This window comes from Oryzias latipes, chromosome 20 (assembly GCF_053564925.1).
Source record: "Oryzias latipes strain Hd-rR chromosome 20, Olatipes_Hd-rR_3.1".
NCBI classification, from domain to species: Eukaryota; Metazoa; Chordata; class Actinopteri; order Beloniformes; family Adrianichthyidae; genus Oryzias; species Oryzias latipes.
Genome location: NC_136256.1, coordinates 24,862,405 through 24,888,593, shown reverse-complemented (window position 1 = coordinate 24,888,593; position 26,189 = coordinate 24,862,405). Strand labels below are relative to the sequence as shown.

At 38.4% G+C, this 26,189-nt stretch overlaps 2 protein-coding genes across 18 annotated transcripts in view; both read left to right on the top strand.

The window, feature by feature from the left end:
* The window catches only part of myom1b (myomesin 1b), a 31,024-nt gene extending 20,831 nt beyond the window's left edge, over positions 1 to 10,193 (top strand). For 13 of the 17 annotated variants that reach the window (XM_078938207.1, XM_023950356.2, XM_023950357.2 and 10 more), the window contains 17 exons: positions 19 to 125; positions 217 to 261; positions 342 to 478; positions 578 to 722; positions 2,057 to 2,116; positions 2,205 to 2,272; positions 2,361 to 2,474; positions 2,555 to 2,642; positions 2,721 to 2,759; positions 2,826 to 2,931; positions 3,002 to 3,165; positions 3,799 to 3,835; positions 4,482 to 4,504; positions 4,698 to 4,753; positions 4,830 to 5,045; positions 9,609 to 9,750; positions 9,833 to 10,193. In XM_078938207.1, the coding sequence (XP_078794333.1) occupies positions 19 to 125; positions 217 to 261; positions 342 to 478; positions 578 to 722; positions 2,057 to 2,116; positions 2,205 to 2,272; positions 2,361 to 2,474; positions 2,555 to 2,642; positions 2,721 to 2,759; positions 2,826 to 2,931; positions 3,002 to 3,165; positions 3,799 to 3,835; positions 4,482 to 4,504; positions 4,698 to 4,753; positions 4,830 to 5,045; positions 9,609 to 9,750; positions 9,833 to 10,017 (1,732 nt within the window). In that variant the 3' untranslated portion in view covers positions 10,018 to 10,193. Of the gene's footprint in view, positions 1 to 18; positions 126 to 216; positions 262 to 341; positions 479 to 577; positions 723 to 2,056; positions 2,117 to 2,204; positions 2,273 to 2,360; positions 2,475 to 2,554; positions 2,643 to 2,720; positions 2,760 to 2,825; positions 2,932 to 3,001; positions 3,166 to 3,798; positions 3,836 to 4,481; positions 4,505 to 4,697; positions 4,754 to 4,829; positions 6,573 to 9,608; positions 9,751 to 9,832 lie in introns of those variants that run through there. The other 4 variants (XM_078938210.1, XM_078938216.1, XM_023950359.2 and 1 more) reach the window with 1 other exon arrangement.
* Positions 10,194 to 10,713: 520 nt separating this feature from the next.
* Positions 10,714 to 26,189, top strand: LOC101158806 (phosphatidate phosphatase LPIN2). Its single transcript, XM_023950362.2, has 20 exons — positions 10,714 to 10,823; positions 15,381 to 15,581; positions 16,856 to 16,951; positions 17,043 to 17,326; positions 17,398 to 17,505; positions 17,618 to 17,741; positions 17,831 to 18,290; positions 18,691 to 18,790; positions 18,895 to 19,082; positions 19,303 to 19,396; positions 19,465 to 19,534; positions 19,615 to 19,698; positions 19,889 to 19,965; positions 20,263 to 20,419; positions 21,981 to 22,129; positions 22,218 to 22,304; positions 22,376 to 22,528; positions 23,615 to 23,729; positions 23,820 to 23,923; positions 24,006 to 26,189. Exons 2-20 carry the CDS (start codon positions 15,390 to 15,392, stop codon positions 24,148 to 24,150), a joined length of 2,787 nt encoding a protein of 928 aa, XP_023806130.1. The 5' UTR covers positions 10,714 to 10,823; positions 15,381 to 15,389; the 3' UTR covers positions 24,151 to 26,189.

Sequence of the window (26,189 nt, the reverse complement as noted above, 5' to 3'; positions counted from 1 at the left end):
TCTGTGTTTACCTGACAGGTCCAAAACTGTTTTTAATACTCCCGGGGAAGAGGACATCGGCATTTACTCGTGTCTTGTCACCCATACTGATGGTGCTTCATCCAGCTACACTTTCTCTACAGAAGGTTGGTTTGAAAGAAGGAGATATTTTTGTTGAAATTATAAATGTCTCTATTATCCTTACGATCATTCTCTTGTTTTTTTTTTTTTTTCTAGAGTTGAAGAGGCTGCTGGAGATCAGTCATGACCACAAATATCCCAGTAAAAACCAGTTTGTGTTAAATTTACTGGTCTTTAGATGTGAAATCAGTTCCATGTATCACTCTCCATCCTTTCCATAGTAATTCCTCTGAAGTCAGAGTTGGCTGTGGAGCTGCTGGAAAAGGGAAGAGTGCGCTTCTGGCTGCAGGCAGAGCAGATGTCGGCGAACGGCAAAATCGACTACGTTTTTAACGACAACGTCATCTCTCAGAGCGAGGTCCATTTTTCTGTGCTCCCATAAACTTTTGATCATGATGTTGTGCTTTTTTTTTAAAGACAATTTCACTTTTTTTTTTTGTTTTATTTAACTGTGCAGAAATACAAAATGAACTTTGACAAAAACAGTGGCATAATTGAGATGGTCATGGAGTCCCTGACCCCTGGGGACGAGGGCACCTTCACCTTCCAACTGAAGGATGGAAAAGCTACAAATCAGTCCAGCTTGGTGCTGATTGGTGACGGTAAGTTTAACAACAAAATCGAATAATTATTGGACAAGTCAGATAAAGTGAACTATGGAAAAGAACAAATTCATGTTAAAGATTAAATTGCTAGTGACTATGATGTTTTCATTGGGAACTTTTGTGGTATTTAATATATTAAGACAAAAATACAGAATCCAAAAGTGGTATCTAGTCAACACCAGCATGCAGTAAAACAGTAAGAAAGCAGCTAGGCCAGGGGTTTGCAACCTTAAACTAAAAAAAGGCCATTTCTTCCAAAACTTCACAGCGAAAACCACAAACTTCCACTTCACTGTTTAGAAAAAACACTCATTTATGCTTTTGTTGCCATTAAACCATCCATTTATAAAACTTTGCAATACAAATACTCATCAGAATTGAATGTTATATGAGTGTTTTTAAACTTCTTTTACTTATGACCGCAACACACACAAATCCTTTCAAAATAAAACTGACTTTGTTAAATAAGATCCTCCAGCTGCAGAAAATTGTTTTGATTAAAATGAAATTTTTTATCACTGTGACTGTGCACCTTCCTCCCTTTTCTCCTTTTACTTTCAAATATAAACAATATTTATGTAGAATCCGATTTTTAATATAAATCTATACATATAAATGGATTTATATACTTTAAGAAGAACTTTGCTTCTGAACAGCAACTAGACACTGTTGTGCAGCAGAAGATAATGTATGTGCTTTAAAAAGCTTTTTATAACAGCAGTAGATTAAACCTGTCACCATCATTTTGCTCAGTTATTTGACATGTTAGATGTCTTAGCATAAATGACGACCCCTAATAAAACAAAACAAATTGACCACAATAAAAAAAAAAACCATCATTTATTTAAATTATTAGCATGTTTTGGCAGAGCAAAAGAGCCACAATGGAGGCGTATGTGTCTCTGCAGACCCATGAGCTGTTCCAAAGTTTCATGAGGTGGTTGAACATAAATTCACATCCATAATAGGTAATCCATACTTTTAAATGTCACATCAATAGTTTTTTTTTTATTAGGAATAAACAAATCAGGGTAAAATAAACAAGAAAATAAGCATTTTTCTGGGAATCTTTTATAAAGTCAAGAGTCAGATGTCATAAATATGCTTTTTTTTAAATAAGTTTCCTACAAATAAAGAAGCTAATTTTGAAACTTTGTTGAATTTTCATGCAAATACACTCACTGGTTGTATGTTCAGATGCAATTAAGCTTTATTCAGCTTTAAAGGAAGCAACAAACACAAGGAGCTCCTGTTTTTAAACATTTGAAAACCAAATTTAAACCCAAGAATTATTTTTAATGAAAATCTATTTGTACGAATTCTGTTCACAGTGTTCAAGCAACTGCAGAAAGAATCTGAGTTCCAAAGGAAAGAATATTTCAGAAAGCAAGGTACGCCACCGGACAGCTGTCACATAGGCTATAAACGTTCATCTTTGTGCTGTGGTTGTCGTCTTTAAAAGCATCGCTTGTGCTCCAGGTCCTCACTTTATTGAGTATCTGGGGTATGAAGTGACACCAGAGTGCTGCGTCCTGCTGAAGTGCAAGGTGAGCTACAGCTACAGGAAGAGACGAGCCATTTCTTCTCTCGGAGCATAAATCTGTGAAATCATCTCCCCGCTGCTCTCCATGTCAGGTTGGGAACATAAAGAAGGACACCTCGGCTCTGTGGTCCAAAGACAAGCATCAGATCAAAGCAGACGAGCAGCTGGGTTTCACAGAGGGAGTTCTGAAGCTGGAGATCGCTCAGGTAACTTTCACCTTTTCTTAAAAGAAAAACAAAACAACTTCAAGCGATCCAACTGTTTGAGTGACTTTTCTTGCTGACAGATTTCCAAGAAGGATTCTGGTGTGTATGAGGTTGTTCTGAAGGATGACAGAGGACAGGACACTTCTACTTTGAGTCTGGTAGATCAAGGTAATGCCACTCTAAGAATTAAAACTTTACCATTAACTTTACCTCACTGCCAACCCAACTTTTGTTTTGTTTTTTTAGGTTTTAAAGACTTGATGAATGAAGTGTTCAGCTACATAGGTAAGGCAAAAAATCTACCTAAAAGGATCTAACTGTATCAAAGTATTAACATGTTTGTCTTTACAGCCAAATCCTCGACCCCCCTGAAGATCACGAGTACAGACGTGGGCATCCGACTCTACACCTTTGTCAGCTGCTATAACGATTTACTTCAAGTCACATGGCAGCACAAGTAGGTCTACGAAGAAAAAAGAAATCCCAACCTCTTTAGGATGTTTTTAGAGAGTTTCTCTCTCTGTCAGGGATTCTGCCATTGCCTTCTCCGACCGCATTAAGAGCGGCGTGGTGGGAGAGCAGCTGTGGCTTCAGATCAACGATCCCACAGAGAAAGACACGGGAAAGTATGCCATCGAGTTTAATGATGGGAAGGGCGGCCTCCAGAGGACTGTGGAGCTCTCTGGTCAAGGTGAGATCACAGCTTGTGGACAAAAACAACTAACTTTAGGAGTAGTTGAGCGGTTGATCTTTATTCTTTTTAATTTCTTCATAGGTTTCACCATAATCATTGTTTAAAACAATGTTTGAAGTCCCACTCAGATCATCTTTAAAGCGTTCCAATTGTTTTATTAAAATATGATTAAGCCGCTAAAAAAAACAACTGTTTGCTTTCTAGGACATGTTCAGCAGAGCGGCAGTAGTTCAGCAACCCCATCCCCCCTTCCCCTCCCCGTTGCTTAGATCTCATAAGAGGGAGCTTGAGGACCATCCATTGTATTTTCTGTCACAAATAAGCTTTTTTTCAAACAGCTCCTGATTGACAACAAATTTTTTAAAAATAAAGAAACATTTTTAAAAAACGCTATTTTTAGCTTAATTTTCTTTATATATATATATATATATATATATATATATATATATATATATATATATATATATAATTTGATCTCCATCAAAAGTAAAACACCACATGAACATGTTAAAAATACAATTTTTAACAAAGTGGGTCTTAGATTTGAAGTTGGGAGTAAATTAAACCTTTTTCCTTTAAACATTTTTTGGGGAGATGTTTAAAGCCTTCTTTTTTTTTTTTTTTTTGCAGCATTTGATGATGCTTTTGCAGAATTCCAAAGACTCAAGTAAGTTTTTAAAAACTCTTCAGTGACCATTATAATTTACATGATAGAATGTTTCACTAAAAAGCACCTGAAAGGAAAGGGTCAGTGAATAGATTTGAACATCAGAGTTGTGGCATTTAAATGTTGCTTCCCTGCAGAAGGAGCAGTAGGCTAAATCTGCGGCAGACATTCATTTTTGTTTTTTTGTTTTTCACTGGTTTTAGAGTCAGTCAGTTAGGATTAGGTTGAGCCATGCTAGTGCTGACAAAAGGATAATCTATTGATCCACGTGCCCATCTTTTCACTTTATATTGTACCTGCACTTCAGGTTTTTGACCAACGTATTTCGTCTAATTTATTGGATTTCATTTAGGATCATAACCTCACTTATTCTTACGCTGGTTTGATGAGCATAACCTAGTAAATATTACATTTGTATAGAAAGGAACAATAGGAAGTAAAGGGGAATAATTTTGTATCAAAATATGATTGGTAATTGCAGATTAGGCAATCAGATATATGACACAGAGTGTTGTTTAACTGACCTACTTTTGTCTCGAGTTATATAGTTTTATGAAGAGAACTCATGCTAAATATGTCAGAAATGCAATAAACTTGAATCTAAAAATCTGATCTATTCTCCTGTTTCTTTGTTTAAAACCTTCAGAGCTGCTGCCACAGCAGAGAAAAGTAAGTAATAGTTTGCCCTTTTTTTATGAAAAAGCAGATTTTATTTTAAAAGTGCTCATTTGCATTTATCTTGATTAATACATTTTGCATTTTGAAACAAAATCTATGATAACATTTATTAAATTATTTTTTCCTGCCATTAAAGTTACAATTTCTAAAGCATCTATTAATAGGAATACATATTTTTTTCCAGATCGTGCCCGAGTAGCAGGAGGTCTTCCGGATGTGGTCACCATACAGGAGGGCAAGGTAAACTAATTTTTTATTTGGCATGTTTTTACCCTCCATTTCCTGGCATTTGTCGCAACCCTTCTCCCCCCCACAGGCTCTCAATCTGACCTGCAACATTTCGGGTAACCCTGTGCCAGAGGTGACCTGGCTAAAGAACGACAGGGAGATCACGTCTGACGAGCACTGCATCCTCAAGTTTGAGTCGGGCAAGTTCGCCAGCTTCACCATCACTGGTGTGAACACCTCAGACTCTGGCAAATACAGCATCCTGGTGAAGAACAAGTACGGCACAGAGAGCGGCGACCTCACCGTAAGTGTCTTCATCCCTGAAGAGGCAGCCGGCAAGAACAAGTAAAGTGCGGTCCAAGTCTTATCGTAAATATCTGTAAATGACAAACATGGGAAAAATGATTTAAAAAGGCTGTAGAACTATAAAAATGTGGGTGCTCTGAAAGGACAAAGAGTTCGGAGTCCAAACAAGAAAATATTATTTGTATTCCTCCAACATGAAAATATCAATCTGTCACTGATAAAACAAAAAAACAAACAGTTTTTTGTGTAAAATTGTGGCATACAGAAGGACATTTTGGTCTTAAAAAAGAAAATCAGGCTCGACTTTATAGATTGATTAGTTAATTAAATACATTTTAGAATGTCTATAAAAAATATTTACATTATTTGTTTTCCATTTGTTAATAATTACGTGGGCTTCAGAGGAAAAAATTTGGAATTCACATGAGAAATCTTCCGTTTTTCCTGATACTTTTACTTTGTCAAACAATAAGAGTTTAAAGCTTCCATCGGTTTTGCACCAATCTGATATGACGAAGATATTTATAGATAAGAAAAATATCACAGATTTTAACTGACTGAACGTCTCCAAACTTGTGTTGCCTGTAGATTTCTTCCTAGAAAAAGGTTTTTCCTTCCTGCTTAAAGATTCCCTCCGAGCATTTTTTCATCTATTTTAAAAGCGTTCCCAGTGGTCTACTAATTATAAATATGTCGATTTTAGGCACATTTTTAAAAAGAAGTGTCATTTTCTAGGACTTAGTTTCTGCAGAGCGACGGGAGTTCAGTGGAAAATGTTGTGGGTGGGAATGTTGGAGCAGAGCAACCCTGCCCCCATTCCCATCACCTTTAACTAAGAACCCTCTGTATGCAGGCTCTCCCACTAGCTTACAGCCCCTCACATCTCCAACCTAACATCAATAATGGAGCTATCCAACACAGTTTTGAGCCAGATTCAAACTCAGACGAGGAAAACCAAGACATACATGGATCTAATCATCTACATGTGAAGGGAGTGGAGCTTAATTTTCTTTCTATATTCCCTTCATCATGGGAAAAAGCCACAAGAATTTTGTTTTTTTATCTGAGTGGGTCTTTAAGTTCTTTTTTTTTTAACACGTCAACGTTGTTTTAAAAAGTTGAGGACAAAACAGACAAAATAGATACAAAACAACGCCTTTTTTTCCTGAACTTTTTTGTTGAAGCTAACCTTCCCAGTTTGTCTAATAATGAGAAGTAAGATGGAAGCAAATATTTCATCAGTTCACCTTTGTTTGCTCCACTGTTTTCTGTCACTTTGAATGCGATCATCACTTTGTCTCACTGTCTGTAGTAATCAGTGTATGTTAGAACATCACTGCTGTTAATGTACTTCACTGTTGTCATGGCAACCGTATCACGGTCCACATAAGTATTTATTACGGTGTACGCAGTGATTGGGTCGCCACAACAAGGAAGCCTGTGAGTTCTCTGTTAATATATAATAGAAATGATTCACTTCCTGTCCCTCCTGATGAGACTAATAAAAGTAGCACATATTTCCCTACCTCCTCCTCCTTCTTCTCCTTTTTTGAGTTGTCTCACTTTCAATCCTTCACTTTTAGCCTCTCACACTCTTCTTTTTTTTCCTAGTTCACTTTTTCCCTCTCTGTCCCAGTTTCTGCTGTCCAGAGTTGGACGGAGTTTAAGATCTGCAGCCAGCATGGAGACCAAGCAAGCCCTACTGTTTGACCCCGATAAGCACTAACAAAAAAAGATATAAGGATGAAGATCAATCATCTATTTTTATTTTTTAGGTAGTATGAACTTTGGGTAAAACTATCCACTTTACTACAATATAATACTGAATAAGCCCTAATGGTTGATCTGGAAGTAAAATAAATATCAAACAAAGTTCTTTTTTTTTCCCAGTCCAGCTTTAGAATTGATCTAGACCATCAGTCTGCAACCTTTAACTCTAAAATTGCCATTTTGGCCTGTTTTCACAGACTAAAATGCGGTCGCAAAGCTGCATTTCACTGTCAATATTTATGTTTTTCTGACCATTATAAAATTTATTTATAAAACTATAGTTTTTGAATATTTAAAATAATTATATTACAAAATCAATATGTCTTTATATTTTTGAAAATACATCGTCTTCCTTTCTTTTGACTTCGGCACATACAGGTTTCTTTCAAAAGAAAGAACACATGTCAAATGAGATTGAAATTCAGCAGCATATTTACTTGACCTGCAAGATCAAAAATAGCACTCTTTTAAAATGACGTAAATATACACAATCCCCCTTTTTCTCTCCTGAATACCAAATAAAGTCTTGGAAACTCTAGTTTTTAAAAATAATGTTTAAAATTTATATTTTTTAATGTGAAATTGGCTTTACCCCAACTAGAAAATAATGATAAACTATTTTAAAGATGTATCAAACTTTTTAACAACAACTTTGTTCAATGATCTGAAATATGCTCATTTTAGATGAGTGTTAAAGCAGCTGTTTGGGGTTAGAGGTTAATTTAAGCAGTGGTCACCCTCTTCATACCGGAATTTATTTCCATTTTATGCACAAAAAATATTCTGCAGTGTTTTTTAATGAAGGGAAATCCTGGAATAAATGGTACAGTGTGAATTAGTGACATACATGGCGTGAAGAGGTTAAGAAAAAACACAAGAATTATCTCCTCAGTTGAAGATAATCTCAGTTCAAACAATAAAATGATGTTTAATCGTCAAATTTGAAAACCTAACTAAATAAAACAAATTAATGAAACTTTATTAACTATTTAAATGAGCAGCTTTTCTTTTTGAGGTTGCAAACTGCACATCCCAACTTTTCTCCATACAAGTTATATCTTTGGCTTTTAAAATGGACAGTTTTATTCCAAAAAATCAAGTAGAATAGGAAGAACAAAAATAACCACACACACAAATCACACACAAATGTATTTAGCCTGAGGTGTCTTAGTGATAAAAGTCATTCATTCTAATCAACAAGGCAGTGACTCTGAGACCAACTCAAAAACTTTTAACATCTTTGTTAAGAATGTTGGGCTTTTTTTCTTCCAGTAAAATTGAGTTCATTGATTCGCAACTGTAACCAATGAGTGTCTGTGAAAGCTTCTGTCACTATAGGCATGAATGAATGCTGTTTAAACACTCACATGTTTGACACAGAGTTGGTTTCTTCCCATCAACATTTGGAGATCACGCTGCCAAAGATGAGGCTCAACTTTTTTTTTTTTTTTTTTGGTATTTTAGGTTTTGCGGGAAAAAAAATCATGAGTCACAGATAAAAATAAACAAAATCTAACTTATGCCTTGGTCACAACTGTCCTAATAGATGGACAAGGGCCGTCTACAGTAGGTAAAATGGGCAAACCTCTACAGAGTTTGGCAGGAAATTTTAAAATTGTAGACAAACTATTGAGCCTATAAGGGGAAAATGTCACCGCACATTTTCATGCTGTGGGCGACAGGTTGGAGTGAACACTTAATGATGCAGGCATGTCGTATGGATTTCTCATTTTTTTAACTCCTTCTGAGCCATGGGCATTGCGCAGGGAGACTGTTAGTGCTGTTCAATAGAAAGGTGTGCGGTCCCTGTGGGGCAAGGAAAACAAAATGAGGAAATTGGGCATTTAGAGCGTCAGTGTGGACATCCCACAGGCACTAAGGTATCAAGCTACATTCACACCGCCGTCATCAACGCATGTTTAAATGACCAGTTCCAATGAAAAGTCTATGTAAACGCGTGCAAATACACCACTGACGCATGGATGGACGCCCTCTTCATTCACAGAAGATCCAACTGTTTAAAATAAAGCAAAAAATAAATATTTCTTTTATTGGAATAGAGCTGTAAAGAGAAAAAGCCTGGAGCAAGATTTGCTCTACTTTGGCAGTTCGCACCACACCTCTTCCAACTGTGGTGCGGATGTTCAAGTGAACTGTAGACAAAGAAGAAGAAGAAGAATTGCATCCCTGTTTGTCCAGCATGAACACCACATGTGTGCGGTCAGTAAGGGGCCGGTATTTGCACCTTACTAACGTAGAGAGTGACGTAAGGACACTAAACGTCATTAGTGCGTGTAAATTACAAATATTTCCTGATACATGGAATGGTACATTCCAGTTTCATGATGTCCCTCAAAGAGAATTGCAAGACACACCTGTGCTTCCCTGAAGATGCGGTTGCAGCTCTCTATGACCCTACTCGAGCCCGGACAACCCTAAAACCTGCAGCACCCGTAAGGTTCAACCTCCCGCAAGGTGCATGTGACCAAGGCTTTAAAAAACAAATCGGATTGTCCAAAGTAAAAGTTATGGCTGCACATAAATCCAATTTAGGAATGTATACAGACTTGACTGCAGAAAAGGCAAGAAGCTTTTTTAACAGCCGTCAGTGTTTACATCACAAAGGTTCCGGTTTTCTGCAAGAACTTGTAACTGAGTGATAGGTCTGACCTCAGTCAGTAACCTTGGTAAGTAGTTAGCATCCCTTTTTAAAACAATCTTGATGTGTTTCATGCTGAATTTGTTGTTTTTATCTCATGACAGCATATTACTTCATTTCCCCTTTTGCCAGCTTGATGTTACAGAGGGAACACCCGACTTGGGCGTGACCTCCTACTGGACCGACGCCGAAGGAAATGTGGTGTTTGGTCCAAACACTCCAAAGGACAAGTTGAAGACTTCGGTCGTTGGAAAGAAAAGTCAGAAGCGGAAGGGTAACAATACAATCCCGTGAATCTTTGGGGCCACAGTTTGGGTCACAGGCAGTAAAGTGCCTCAAACATTCATCTCCTGCAGATTCGATCTCTCAGAAAGCTTCTGTGGAAAACCAAGATGTTTCAAAGGCAGAGCAGTGTTCAGAACAACCAGAAGATGGCAAAGTTCTGAGTGACCAATCAGTGATCGCTGACAGCTCAAATGTGCCGGCGGATCCTGTGGAGCCTGAACGAGAACCTGAGACACAAACGGAAATCACTGAATGAGCACAGCAATGATCGTTTTGTTTTGTGGTATGAATTTGACTCATTATAAACAGATACACTTGTATATTTGCATGTCTCCTTGACAATAAGACTATTTTGTACACGTGTATTAATAAAAATTGTACTGTTGTGCAGTAATTAGGAAATAACAATAAAGTGCATTTGAATATGAAAAATGTGAGGTAACTGTGCCAGAATAATCACAATGCACAGTTATAAAAGAAACTCAATGTGCTCAAAGATAAAGTATACTTTAACAACTTGGTACTTAACAGTACCCTATTGGTCTGCACACTGCAGCCAGGGTTAACTGGGTTTAGTACAATTACAGTATTTTCCAGGCTAAACTATGAAAAAACCCTGCAACTTATACGCCAGAAAATATGGTAACCAAATAGTACACGTAAAGATAAAGAAATTAAAAGAAAAACAACCTTATAATTACAAGATTTGATTAAAAAAAAACATCAACAACATTTGCATGCAAAATAGGTTTTGGATTAAAAGTTTATCCAGGATTAATTGCTACAATTTATTATTAATTATATAATAAACTTTGTATTAATTGTATTGATTAAAAACAGAAAGAAAAGTAAGTTACATTATAGAAGGGACAGTGTGTCGTTGCTGAAAGTTGCGGGAGGAACCCCGCATCAAAGTGAAAGTGACGGTCACCTGCTCTCCTCCGTCACGGTGACGTCACGCGCGGCGCTCTAGGCAGCGCAGCGGAGGAAGTTGCTGCTTCCCCGGCTGAGGCGCGGAGCGACGGACGGCGCGTCCGCCTGCGGGTGACCGTCTTCCATCAGGTAGGATGGCTTCTCCGCCGCCTTTACGCACACAGCTGTCCCGTGGCTGCGTGAGGTCGACGCATTTCCGCTCCTAGATTCGCGTCTGAGTTAACGGATACTTTGGATGTCGCGACTCCTGTTGGAGACTTTAATGTCTTTCAAACTTCACGGTCATGTTTATTTTAAGCACTTCACGCTTCTTCATTTAATCTGGTTCACCTAAAATCTTCGTTGTGTCCGTCTGTCCTTGAACGCCTCATCAGTTTATTACTGAAGTATTCTGCATGAAATCATAATGTGCATTAAAAAAAAAAAATCCGCATGCGCACATCAAAGGTGGATATTAGGATTAATAGTAATTTAAAATGAAGTTATTAATAAATATATACCCAGGTAAATGTATAGGAAGAGATTTGAACGCAGCATGTTGTGTTGCTTGTTTGGGACACCCTCACCATCAATCTTATTGTGTTTTGTTGCATTGTGTTTATGCATAAACACAGCATAGAGATAAACAAACTCAATCACTTCTTAGTAAGAACTGAATTATTCCATTTTATGATTAGTAATTGTTTAATGCAATTGGTTAATTATTTGACAGCCCAATAATAAAAAAAAAGGTTTAAATAGATTTGTTATAAATGATTGAACAGTGCTCAGAAGGACTTGGACTGCGAGCGGGAGAAACGTGCCAAGTGCTGGGAAGCTGGATCTGTTCTAATCTTGTAAACAGGCTTAATGCCTCTTAAGGTCCAGTCACCCCACACAGTGAGAGTGGCGTGGATGGAAGCCGATTTGTTCAACGATGTGGTAAAGGCCCCTTTAAAGCACTGACTCTGCAGAAACTGCAAATGAAGAAGAAGTCTGTGCAAATAAACATGGAAGTGCACCTTCCCCTTGTCTCTGCTTTGGTGGGTTTTTCCATTAAATTAATAGTTTAATAGTCAGCTCTTCTGGTGGATTTCCCAGTTTCTGAATAGATTATATTTAGGCTGCAGGACAAACTATGAGCCGTTCACACACCAGGGAGACCTCATTGTCATCTGCCGCCCATAGCAGTCCTGGTAATGCTTATCTAGACACTTCTGTGTTGTAGCCTGAACAAGAGCTCATTGCAGGTTCACAATACACTCACTGTAATGCTCATTTATGTTGGGTTTCATCAATGTTTGCAGCTTACGCCTTGGTGACAACTGTCCTTACGGGCGGTTTCTGTGGATGAAAAATGGAGAACGACAAGATGCTTGCCGAAATCATCGAAAATTATACAACTTACCTTAACCCTAACCCTAAGGGCTCAAAGTTGCAGAAAAATATTTTATTCAAGATCAAAATGGGAAGAAAAAAAGCGCAACTATTAGGGTTGGCAGTCAAAATAAAGTTTTTCATATGATACGAGGCACTTCCAGTTCTGGTGGAGGACTTCAGGGTTCTGGAAGTTAATGTCTGCAGCCAGGTCCTCCTGGAAAAATGGACAAACCTGCTTTTGGCACTCAGGTGTCCTGCATAAAATATCAAGATCGCAGATTGCTCGGTTAGCCCGTAGAGCTAAAATGTCATTGCACATTTATTTTGTACGTGAATGCTGCACAACAGGTCGTAGAGAACACTTGAACAACATATCACACACATGTTTTAGCTGTGTATTAATTACCTACACAAGCCGTACATCATTTTTTCAATCCCCCCAAAGCAGCTCAAGTGATAAGTGTGTGCTCTTTGTGTGCAGCCTGGCTGTCATAAATTAGTAAAAATGCACAATTGGAGCTTAGTTCGTGTTTGGGAGTCCTCCGGGCACTTTATGTCACCTGCACATCCCATATTTGTCAGTAGGACACCAGTTTGTACCCCTTGCTAATGACTACAGTGTCACCCATCAGCCGTACATCATAAGTGTGTGCAACTTCCGTTATCTGTATAATTATTCCACAATTTGTTTACAACAAGCATGACAATGGTACGTTCCATTTTCATGACGTCCCTTAAGGTGGCTGCACTGTGAGATGTGGCCTCTCTATGACCCTCCACAGACCTGGGCAACCCAAAAACCCGCAGCACCCTCAGGCCACATGTGCCTATGGCATAAATCCGTGAATAAGCAACAGTAACGGGGATATATTCACCCAACAGTCGACTACCTTTTTTTTCCCCCCACATCACTAAATTTTAAGCATCTGGGTTGACGTGAGAGATTAAACAATTACTCAATCAAATTCGATTATAGCCGTTTTGCAATCATGAAGGTTTTTCAGAGCACGACAGCGCCAGCCGGAGTTTGGTTTTAGGATTTGTTATGCAAGACGTTGGTGGTCATTTACCCAGAATGCACGAAGCTGGGTCACAGCAGCTGTAGGCTTTCAGGACATGGAAGGCTGAAGCTCACCTTTGTGTAGTTCGGGTGGCATGGAGCTGGAAGGGAGGCTTCTTGTAGCGCAGCAGGACCAGAGCTTGAAGTCCCCCTGGACATTGGTGAGCTTCCACACTGATTTGGTTTAGGTCCTAATAGAGAAATATCAGGCAAATATCTCAATTCAACAGTTTTAACAACTAACTTTAAGATTAATAACTAATTGTGCATTGTACAAGGTTTTAAAGACTTGCAGGAGTCATATTGAATAATCAGATGATGCCTTTGGTGTGGCCCAAAAAAATTAAATAATAAAAATTAAAAAAGTAGCAACTGAGGTGAAAAAAATGTTCAAACAACAAAAACGAATGAACAACTTTAAAGATACTTACAGTTTTATTTTTTTTAAATGACAAACATCTTTTGAAATATTTACATATCAATTAAATAAACAAAATAACTTTGTTAAAGTACCATGGATCCTAAAAGGGGAAATGTACATTTACTGAGATTTTGCACATATTTTGCACTAAAACCACAGAAGCAAATTTCTGTTTTTAGTTTGATTATTATTTTTGTAATTTTAGAATTTCCTTCTTTTCTGCCATGATTATTTTTAGCGCCTTAAAGCAACTTTGATTATAAATGGTTGGTTTTTTTTGGTGAAGATTTCTGACCTACTTTTAACTTTGCAAAAACTCAATAAAATATCCGTGTATCTATTTTAGTAGCTTAAATCATAATAATCTCTTTATTACCTACTGTTAATGCAGTTTTAAGGCTTGATTTTTCTTTAATTTTTCACACTTTGGAATTTTTCAATGTTTCTGTCGGTAGTTTATAATCTTCTAAGCATATTTTTGCTCTGCTAAGTGCTTTAGAGTTGAGTAAGTACTGGTGCTGCCTCAAATCTCAAAGACTAAAAGGGTTGAAGGTCCACTCAACTGGTCTCCCCTTCTGATTTAGGACGTTTGAATGAACAGAAGTAGTAATTTATAGGAACGCACACATGAAAAAGAGCACAAAGGAAGTGGTTGTGTGCCATGCCAAGCCTGAATGAAGCTCATGTATGTGCTGAACAGACTGAAACGTGTTTGTTTTTTTGTTTATGGAAGTGTACACAAAGAAAGCATGCCGTTGTTCTGTTGCTGCGAAGTAAAAAAAAAGCCAAAAGCTTTGTGAAAAATATGCCATAATGTGGAAGTGAAAGGTGAGATCTTGTTATACCAGATTTATTTTAACTTAGTTCCTACTCAGTAGTACTGATAACTTTATCAACACTCACTTGACATTTAATAGTTGTGATTATGTTCCGTAATTTCATCCAAAATGGTAAATGATGCAATGAAAGCCACACGGCTTTGGTTAAGATGAATGAGGTGCACGTTCTACAAAACATCCGGCGCATAAATCATTGCCGAAGTTGAGCCACAAGCATCCTGTCTGTGTTTTCACAATGCTCAGTGTAAAGCGACATCTGCAACAATCTCAGATTAGATAATGACCTTTTTGATTGTCTCTTCTTAAACGGGGTTTGTCTTCATGATTCATGTGATTTTTTTTTTGCAATAACTTTCTGATAAAGAAAGTAAATTTCCACTGAAGTGACCCAAAAAATGTAAAATGCACACTACTCTTATTGTTACACACTCTTTTATTGTCCTTATACTCACTATTGCTCTGTGCACTGCTGCTGTTGGACCACCCACAATTTAACTGCTGCTGGCAATTACTGTAAAGTCTATTCTATTCTATTCTGTAAGTGTTCGAAACAGCATCATGGGTGAAAGTTTACTTTATTTTGACTTTAAAAAACGTGTACTTTTTGCTGTGTTTAATTCCAGACCATGCTGTGTGTAAAATAGGCTAATACGGGTTTATAACAGCATTCTTGGAAAATAGTTGGCCTAATTCGTTGTCATATGACTTTAGGAACACTCTTGCACACTGAAAACTACATGTGGTAAACAATTTTATGACCTAATTTGAGTTTTTGCAGGTCAATCTTCACCCACCGACCAGTGTAAACATCAAAAACGTTAATGCAATAAAAAGGCGTTGAGACCTGGACAAAAATTCTGATCAGGAAGGAAAAGGGGACAGGAGGGGACAGAAATGATGCTGCGTTCAGGGACTCCATGTTCCAAAAAAGAGAATATTTACTATTTAGTTCATGCCAACAAAAAAAGATCAAATCAGAAATGAAGGAGGTGTGTTTATGCATACAGGTGGACACCATGAACTATGTGGGCCAGCTGGCAGGCCAGGTCCTGGTGACGGTGAAGGAGTTGTACAAGGGGATCAATCAGGCGACTCTGTCAGGTTGCATCGACGTCGTCGTTGTCAGACAGCCCGACGGGACGTTCCAGTGCTCCCCGTTCCACGTCCGCTTTGGAAAACTGGGGGTTCTGCGGTCCAGAGAAAAAGTGGTGAGTCTGTGCCGATGGTAAGGTGTCCCGCAGCAGTCCTGGACTGCAACAACCGTAACGTTTTCTTTTTTTTACAGTGCATTTAAGAAGCAAATGTCGTCCCGTCACATGCTTGACATAGTGAACAACGTCGCCCTAAAATATGATGACATTAAGAAACTGTCAAAAAAATGAATGAGGCCAAAATGGAGGCCAAAAGTGTTGGGGGTGTACAAAGGAAGTTTAAAGTTATTATGGGATGGCCACAGGATGTACGGCTTGTTGTGGCAAAGTGTGAATTTTGGGGACTCACTTTTTTGCAAAATATGGTAAAAAAAATATTTTATAAATTTCACATGCATGCTGTCAGATGAAGTCTACAACCACAACCATATTTTCATTGACCTTTAACCTCGGGAAGAGGCAGCCATCTTAAAAAAAAAAAAAAAGAAAATATATGAAACACAAAATGAACGTATTAGAAATGTGGGCAAAAAACTTCAGCTGCCAAGGAAATTCAAAAATTTACTTTTGCCGATTCTTCTGAAAACAACATAGACTTGTTCGTCCCCTCCAGGTGACCATGAAATAAAATGAATAAATACATTTTTTTATGAATTTGTTGTGCAGCTCGGACCATGGTGGTAGGGGCAGAATGGGAGGGTGAAGGGCATGTAGCCGCCGCTCAGCCAGTGAGGGCGGGTCAAAAGGGGGCGGCGGAGGTGGGTAACACCTGAAGGCCATACAACGCCACTTATGGCTTTAATAGGATTTGTCGCTCCGCTTTTCTTTTGTGCTTTGAGGAAAAATATATGTCTATTTAATCGAGTTGTAAAAGATACTTCATTGAAAAATGAACAAAGCAGCAAAAAATGACCAAAAAGCTGCTCTCCGGACACTGACAAATTCTTGTATGACTAAAAGTCTAAGGAGGAGATGCTCTCAGGTTTTTGTCGGCCGAACTGCTCTTCTCTCTTTCCATCTCAAATGCATGGAGATCCATTTCACTCTGCTTCTCCTGAGAGCAGGCAGGCCCTTCTCGCTATTTATAGAGACCGTCTGCTGAGGCCCTGTATGGAGGGCACGGACTGAAAACTTCATTAACCACATAAACACTCAACGTGGAGAGGTTTATCTCATTAATAGAAGCTTCCTACTGTGGCGCCTATCTAAAGTTACAGGGGAGTTAGACCATGCAGGAAGCAGTGGATGATGCTGTGATTCCTAAGGTGGTCTGATGTGAAAGTATAAGCAGGAAAAACAAAAGAAATTAGTTACTCTGTTTTGTTTTGTAGATTGACATAGAGATCAATGGAGAAGCTGTGGAGCTGCAAATGAAGCTTGGAGATAATGGGGAGGCCTTCTTTGTCCAGGAAACAGAGCAGAACACTGTGAGTTTTGGCTTTAATATTTAATCTATTGCCTGTTTTATTCATCTATAGATCTATAAGTTTGTTTATTGATGTGTATTTCCTGAAACAGGAGATTGTTCCCGCCCACCTGGCAACCTCGCCAATCCCCACAGAAGAATCTCTGATCAGGAGCAGAGACTCCAGATGTGAGAGGTCGTCAGCAGGGATCGGTCAGCCCAACGACACAGCAGATCCAGCCTCTGGAGACCTTCATGTCTGCTCCGGCACCACCGGCAAGAAGAAGAAGAGACGAAGGAGGAAGCACAAAACCGACCCACGCAAGGAAGAGCAGACGTGTGCCGTTGTAGAGCCAGATGAGAACAGTTCAGATGAGGATCCGCATGTGGTTGGACGGTGAGAAGAAACTCCGCTCTGGTTGGATGTTGGTCGTAACTGTTTGTAATTTCAATGTTTTCTCTCATCAGTGAGTCATCACTGTTTTTGACAAAAGAGGACTGCAGACATTCCCCTCTCAGTGCTCTGGAGTGGGACAGCTACCCGTTCTCTGATGGAGATTGGTCCCCCTGCAGCGTGTAAGGCCATCTCAAAGAGTCCATTCAGTCTTTACTGAATTTACAAAACAAAAAAAAAAAGAGACAAAAAGACAATTAAGCGAGTGAAATGTGATTTTTATGCTGACTTCAGGGATGGGTCCGACTCCATTTCACCTAAAAGTGATTCGGAGCTGATGGTAAAGCCGGAGGAGAGCCTGCTGAGGGCCGATGCTCACATGCAGTGGAGCTGGGGGGAGTTTCCAGAATCAACCAGGGTAAGAAGGCTCATGAACTTCTTCATTTTCAATCTGCCTAGATTTAGTAGCAATCAAAAAAATAGGTTCAAGTTTTTGTTCTTCTTTAGGTCAACAAAAAGGATAAATCAGAGCCAAAGACTTTAACCATCACCCCTTCAGAGAACACACACTTCAGAGTCATCTTGAGCTCGGAGGCCATGGTGGAAGGACCCGCTGCAGGGCAGGAAACCACACAACCAGTTTGCCATCTTGTTAAACCAGAACCTCGGACCATCAAACCCGACCAGTGCAGCTGCATCTCAGATCACCCCGATGCTTCGACACGTGGTCCGAACATCCCAGCGGCCAAGTCAGACCTCCCTAGCAGCTTCTCCTCTGAGCCGAGCGTTTACAGTTCAGACGTTAGAGCAAAAACTACTCCCAAAGCCAGGTGGACTTCTTCTCCACCAAGTCGCAGAGACAGCTGCTCTGCTGCCAGTGCCAGAAACAAAAGCACCGGAGACTCGACAGCAGTTTGTCCCGATGCAGGAGCCGGCAAAGTCACAGACTCCCCAGTCAAGAGGAAGGGTAACTCTGCTTTTACTGTAACTTATTCTGACACCTCTAATAGTTTAAGCACTATTATTTATATGTAAAAAAAAAAATGGAATTTGGATTCCCTGGGATTCTAAACCCTTTACAAATAGTAGGATTTCAGAATTTAGTTTATCCAAAATACACTTTTATAATTTAAAAAATGAATCTAAAGTTTTAAACTGTTGGGGCTTCCTTCAGGTTTACAGTCACCTCACCCAGTTTGAATGCATGTCAGTGTGAACAGGAAGGATGTGGTTTCTGTTTGTCTAGGACTGATCTGTTTTCAAATGCAGAAGTTAAAAGAGAAAGAAAAGCAAAAAGAAAGAAAAAATAACTCAGCAGTTTCCGAGAAGTCACTCTGTGTTTTCTTTTGTTTGCTTATAAATTGAAGTTGTGAGAAAACGGAGCCAACATCAGGGGCCAGAAGATATATACTTGGAAGACCTGAATGCTCTTGAACCTGATGTTGCTGCTCGCTACTTTCCTAAAAGGTCCAGATATTTCATCAGTAGTTTTCGGTTATTGTTGATTCACTATACTGTTAGTTTTGGGTTGTTGTTTGAGTGTTTCTAAAGCTGGGCTGTCCACATTTCAGTGAGTCTGACCAAGCCTCTAAACACTGGGTGGAGACGAGTCAGCACTCCGGTTCCCAGTCGCCCCAGTCTGTTGGCAGCGCAGCGGCGGACAGCGGGACGGAGTGTCTGTCGGACTCTGCTGGTGACCTTCCTGATGTCACCCTCTCTCTGTGTGGAGGCGTGGGGGAGAACTCGGAGATCCCCAAAGGTGATAAGAGTCCAGGCCGAGTCAGACTTGTTACCATCCCATGGTAGTCATTGACTGAAATGACTAGTCTCTAATTTCTTTTTCATTTTTGAGTTGAAATTTTAAATCTTTAACATCTGAGGTGCAGAAGGTAAACAAATGACTGTTTAGTTTACATTTTTATATAATAGTATCTTAGCTTTTAAGTCAACTGCAGGATTTTTCTTTTGCTTCTCTTCAGAAAAATTTATGGAGCACATCATCACCTACAACGAATTTGCTGAAAATCCAGCAATCATTGACAATCCTAACTTGGTGGTCAGAATAGCAAACAGGTGAGTTGAACACGTGGATTGTTTTTAATTATCACATAGCTAAATATTAATTTAACTCCCCTCTCCAGATATTACAATTGGACATTGGCGGCACCACTGATCCTTTGTATGCAGGCTTTCCAGAAGAACTTGCCAAAGGTATCCATCTATTGGGAGGAGTTTAGAATCACCTGATCGCACGGCTAGTGATCAGTACTGCTCTGTTTTGAAAATGTTAGGCCACAGAAGAGGCCTGGGTGAAGGAGAAGATGCCCAAAAAGTCTGGACGCTGGTGGTTTTGGAGAAAAAGCAGCACAAAGCAGGCATGAGCATCCCACCTTTGGGTTTCATTTGAATAAGTTTGCATTGCAAATGATGAACATTTTGTGCAAAAGGCATCTGTAGTCGTGGCATCTGTGCATTATTTGTTAAAGACTCTTCCTTCATCCTGGTTGATAGTTCTTTGTGACACAAATGAATCATCGAGGTACTCGCACTTCCTGCTTTCTTTAGTTATCAGAAACGAAGCTGGAGAGACAGGAGTCGCTGAGCACAGAGAGCCCTGCCCTCCACCAGGCCGCAGACACGCGGTGAGTCAGTACATCAGGCCTGGCGTCTCCTCCAACATTCACCAACACAAAGCAGTGTTGGGTAAACATGTGTCACGCTGACTGGATTAGCTCGTTAGCCAAAGAACAGTGTTGACATCTCAAAACTCCAAAAGAAAAAGCTGAATTTGAAATGATAAAATGCTTTCAGCTCTGGTTCTATAAAAGAAGATAATATTGCATAGTCAGTATGCAGAGATGTTCAAGTTGGGTAATTCTATTTCACTAGTAGCTTTTACAATGTTGCACATTTTGAGTAATATTTTCTTTATTGTGCAGGAAGAAAGGTGCGGAGTGGTCCAGTGATGACGAGACTAAAGAACTGAACACAGCAGCACCAGCTCGTACGGCCACTGAGCATGTGCAGACGGACGGCTCAGCTCCGGCGCAGTGCCACTTTTACAAGAAATCCCTGCGCCTGTCCTCTGATCAGATCGTGAGCCCACTGTTCCCACTCAAAACACAGACAAACCACAGAGAAAGAGTTACTGCAACAGGCAAAAAATACAACATTTATCTTTTAAATTAGAGAGCAATAAATTTCTGCATAAAAATTAGAATAACATGCTGAAAAATACACATATAGGGATGTGCAAACTAGAGTGAACACTCCAAAATAAAGGCAGCAATTATTTCTGCCTTAACTCAATGTCAAGATTTGATGCTTTTTAACCCTTTTAATCTAAGTGACAGTTAAGTAGTTCAGGTCTTTGTTTTCAGTGAAAAATGTCAAATATCAATGTTTTTCATTATAATCAAGACCGCATCAGCAGTCTTGGACTGCAGGGACCGGATTCTTCTTATGTGTTTGCGTGAAAAATATACCCGCGCCACATACTATAAAAATTAACAAAATGTACCTAGTACCCGTTGAAAATGAAATTTAGGACGACCTTTACCAAAAAAAAAAAAAAATTATGACATCCAGCAGGAGAAACCGTCAAAAAAATGAATGGGGTCCAAAACCTCTTATCGGTCTCAAAATTGCTCAAAATCCACTAATAAAACCAAAACAAACGTGCTGGGGATATACAAAGGAACTTTAAATTTATTATGGGATGGCCACAGGACCTATAGCTTGGCTGCCATGCTGTGGAAAAGTGTGAAATGTGAAAATGTTTTCTTTGAGGAATCCTAACGAAATTTCACACACCGCCAGTTTAAGTTTATAACCGCAATAAAAGTTTCACGGTCCTTTGACCCCGGGAAGAGGTTACCATCCTAAATAAAAATAAATGAATAAATACGTCATGTTGAGTTCCATCCATAAAATTTAAACTACGCCTAGGGATTTCGAATTGATTTAGGCAAAAATGTTAGTTTTAAACTTGGTGGACTCACTAAAGTGACGTTCCCTTGTTGCTTAATACATCAGTCGTTGGCTCAAGCTAAATCCAATACAAGTACCTTATATTGAATGGAAAACTAATTTACATGTTTTTTTCTCAATTTTTTAAACTCAAACAAGAACAGTAAGTTTAGCGTGAACACGTATTCCTACACTATTCGAAGCATAAATCTTTTTCTACCAGTCAGATTCATGAATCGTTCATTCATTCATTCATCTTCTTAACCGTTTTATTCCCTTTCGGGGTCACGGGGTTGCCGGAGCCTATCCCACTTGGGCGTAGGCAAGGGATGCCCTGGACTGGTCGCCAGTCTGTCGCAGGGTAGAATATCCTCAATCACACATCCATTCACTCTCACACTCACACCTATGGACAATTTAGAGTTGCCAATCAACCTATGTAGCATGTTTTTGGACGGTGGGAGGAAGCCGGAGATCCCGGAGAAAACCCACGCATGCACGGGGAGAATATGCAAACTCCACACAGAAAGGTCCCCCATTGATGTTGTGTTTTTCATGTCCCCCAGCCGGGACTTGAACCGGGGGCCTTCTTGCTGTGAGGCAAGAGCGCTAACCACTGCACCACCGTGCAGCCCATGAATCGTATTTAAATAAAATGTTATATAAGTAAAGTCAAAGTTTCTTCCAGGCCAGTTTGAAGCTGCGAGACGGACCGAATGATGTTACCTTCAGCATAACTACTCAGTACCAAGGAACGTGCCGCTGCGAGGGCACCATCTACCTGTGGAACTGGGACGATAGGGTCATTATCTCTGACATTGATGGAACCATCACCAAGTAAAAGACAGAACATTTTATTTCTCTCTCTTTTTTTTTTTTTTTTACTGTAAATGATTGATTGTTGCCTTGCTGTAATGTTTCTCAGATCGGACGTGTTTGGACAGATTCTGCCTCAGCTGGGTAAAGACTGGACCCACCAGGGCATCGCAAAGCTTTACCACTCGGTTCACGAGTAAGACCCAGCCACACCTCCCACCCTCCCGACAGATCACAGAGCTGACCACTGAATACCTGTCGCTGCAGGAACGGCTACAAGTTCCTGTACTGCTCAGCCCGAGCCATCGGCATGGCCGACATGACTCGGGGGTACTTGCACTGGGTGAACGACAGAGGGACGCTCCTGCCTCAGGGACCCCTAATGCTGTCTCCCAGCAGCCTCTTTTCTGCTTTCCACAGGTGGGAAATCCGCGGTTTTCTCATCAACAACATAAACTGGAAACAACCTGGATTATCTTTAGGATTTCACTAATGAATGTTTTTCCAGATTTGAATCTGCGCCTCCAGGAAGTTTCAGTAAACACAAAAACTGAAGGACGTTTACAGTGTTTAGCCTTTTTTTTTTTGCTTGTTTCTGCCAATATAGCAGGTCATGTGAACCGCAGCCAGTTAACACAGTAATTATATGTAAACCAGCTTCTCACCGATGACCTGATTTAAACCCTACTTTACCATTCGTATCATATTTGATACAAGGATTCCTGAGACCCTCATCTTATCAGCATAATCAAAGCTTAAACTACCTAAAAAACTCATTTTACAGAACTTGGTCCATGTTTTCTGCCCTGTAGTTTCGCTAATTTTCAAAACTTTATGGCACAACGGAGTGTTAGTGCCACCATAAAATTAAAATTATGAGAAAAAATTCAGAATTTCACTGGAATAAAGGCGTACGTCTATGAAAAAATAGACACATTTACATAATCAAAAATTTGATTTAGAAAGTCTGTTTGATAAAATATATATAAAAAAAAAAAAACGATTACCGGTAACCTATATCACAATATTAAGAACACCATAAAAGAAACATGTATATAATGATATATTATATTAATATATTAATATAGACATGTCATATATTACATTAGTACATATAAATAAAATTATGAGAGGAAAGGTAACATTTTACAAGAGTAAAGTCTTTAATTTGTGATTTCAAAAGTTGTAATTTTACAAGAAAAAAATTGCTTTTTTAAAAATTGATCTGCTATTTGCAAGATTTTTGAGAGGTGTGATGTCTGACCAATTTTTTTCTTCTTTTTTCTCATCTGAGCAAAAACTTTCTAAATCACCCAATGCATCATAATTGATACTATTTGTATATCTCTATACTTTTTATATAAATGACATGTAATTCCAAAAAAATGTAACTTTTTGTCAATTTTTTGGACTATATTGGGTTAAAAGGATTGGACTTTACAAGGTTAAAAGAATTGTTTCATAGATGGTGACTCTGATAATAGTGGGAGTTTTCATGTTTTTTAGAGAAATCATCGAGAAGAAGCCAGAGAAGTTTAAGATAGAATGTCTCACAGACATTGAGAACTTGTTCCCACCAAACACTCAGCCCTTTTATGCTGCTTTTGGAAACAGGAAGAGTGTAAGTTTAACTTTTATTTCTTACCTTTTCATCACTTTAGACATTTTTATTCAATTTAAAGCCTACTGGTTTATTTTTGTGCATTTAAAGGATGTTTTCGCTTACAAGCATGTGGGTGTCCCTGTGTGCCGGATCTTCACGGTGAATCCAAAAGGGGAGTTGATCCTCGAGCAAACGAAAGGCAATAAAACCTCGTAAGTAATCAGAGCCTCAGTGGAGCTCCTGTTTGTGTTTTATTTTTGCTCAAACCATGAATTAAAAAACTGTGTTTGTCAGTTATGGCAGGCTGAGCGAGCTGGTGGAGCATGTTTTCCCTTTGCGAGGCACTCAACACAACGTCACTTTCAGCTGCCCAGAGTTCAGCTCCTTCAGTTACTGGAGGCAGCCCATTGCTCCGGCGTGTCTGGAGGAGCTGCTCTGACCTCCAGTTTTCCTTTAAGTTGCAATGGGTTCCCCCTTTTTTTTTTTACACGCTGCTAAATGACTGTGAATTTCTTTGACAATTTCAAAGATTCTAAACTATAGAAACTATAAATCTATGTAGTGACTTTTGTGCCATTATTCCAAGCACAGAACACACTGTTTTAAGCATAAAACAAACGGTTTCGTCTGCTCAAAAATAATTATTTTGGTTGTGAAAGTGAAAAATTCATGAAATATAATAATTTTGCTCTTAAAAACTGAAAAACACGTGCAATCCAAACAATTTACATTTGAGAGAACTGACACGTAAACCGTAATTTTTTATTTTTTCTTTGTTTCAAGTGCATATTTCTGTTTTAAAAACAAAATAATTTTTCAGCAAACAAAATTGGTAGTTTCACGCTTGGAATAATGGCACAAAAACCCCTCAGATCAGCTTAAAGGGAATGAAAAACCAGATTGTAAATCTAAGAAGAAAAAAAAACTTTAACTCAATCACACAAATTGTAAACTTAAAGGAAATATTGAAAATTAAACATGTTTTGAGATATATTTCATTTTGAGTAAAAGTTGCACATTTTAATGAAAGAATGTATTTCAACTTAAAAAGAAATCCAAAAAATTTTTTAAAACATTGCGTCCCTCCTCTAAACACTGTTTTGGAGCAGAGACTACATGACCATGACTCTTTTTGACAATCTTAGTGTTTAATATTTAATTGTATCCTGAACTATAATCAAAATAGCTAAAATGTTTAGTAAATTTATAATAGTGAATAAATAAACTAATAATAAATTAATTATTTACCTATGTGAATGTATACCGGTACATATTTTTAAATAAACTATCGTGACTTATCATAATAATTAATATATCCTTGTATAGATATACTTTTCTGTTTGCCATGTTTTTGTATTATTTCTGCTTTGGTTGCTTGAAAGATATTTCCAAATGCAAATCTGTCACCCAATGTAAATCATGTCCCGGTGGCCAATGGGATGAAAGCCCAACTCCCACATAAAATTCAAAGTAAAACTGTAAGTTTTACTTTTGAAAGAAATGAAAACGTTGGAAATGCGTTAGCTGTTACAAATAAAAAAATTTCATTTTGTAACAGTTTTAAGCTTTAAAGTTTTTATAATAAAGTTTCCAATTCATTTATTTTTTTCAAAATGTCTTTCAAGTTAAAAAAAATATATTTTTTCAAATCTTTTTTTTTTTTCATTGTTGATACATCGTTCAAGTTAAGAATGTGTTCTATCGAATTAAAAGCCGTTTTCAGATCTTATTATTACTTATTTATTTAATAATTTCTTTTAAATTCACAATGTAGTTTTTCATTCCCTTTATGGTTTATGCTGATCTTGATTTGACCCCATACCAATCTTCTTTAAAAGTGTTTAAATTAATTTGCAAAAAAAGCATGTAAAAGAAGGAGATCGGTCGTTTTTTCTTTCTTTTGTTTTTGCTACAAAAGAAAACTAAGTAAAGTGAAAGTGAGTCAATAAGTATGTGGAAACTCCCTAATGACGACTATAAACTGACATATTGTGTTAAAATCTAACATGTTGTACTAGGAGCTGCTTTAGTTTTGTCCATTTAATGCCTTATTTGTTATTTAAAGTATGTTATTACTGCTGAAATTAAGTTAAAGCCTAATTTTTTTCACAAACCTTTATTTGGTTTGTTGGACCCATATAGGTATTTCAAATAAAATGTAAAGGTTTGCAGCTATTTTTCCCCCCCAGATGTTGTAGTTTTTTTTACCGGCCTCTTATCTCCGTAAAAACTGCCTACGACTGACTTAATCCTTTCTATGAAAGTGACACTTTGTGTGGAGACAACACACAGCTCCTCCTCCTCCTTTTATCAACTTTATTCTGATTTTGGTGAAGATTGTTTTTGATGCTGCTGCATTTTATTGTTCCTATCTGATAGTTAAATGTCCAAAGGAAGAAGAACTGAGGCTTTTGCTGTATACTTAGTGTTTGTAGTAAAAACTGCAAAAAGCTTTAATAAAGAGATTTATGAGCATCA

Bases quoted from the DNA above. Each gene is read 5' to 3' on its own strand.
- LOC101158806 (XM_023950362.2), top strand. From the start codon at position 15,390: ATGAACTATGTGGGCCAGCTGGCAGGCCAGGTCCTGGTGACGGTGAAG. The intron at 17,506-17,617 runs GTAAGGCCATCT...TGCTGACTTCAG, and splicing joins GATTGGTCCCCCTGCAGCGT to GGATGGGTCCGACTCCATTT. The intron at 23,730-23,819 runs GTAAGTTTAACT...GTGCATTTAAAG, and splicing joins CTTTTGGAAACAGGAAGAGT to GATGTTTTCGCTTACAAGCA.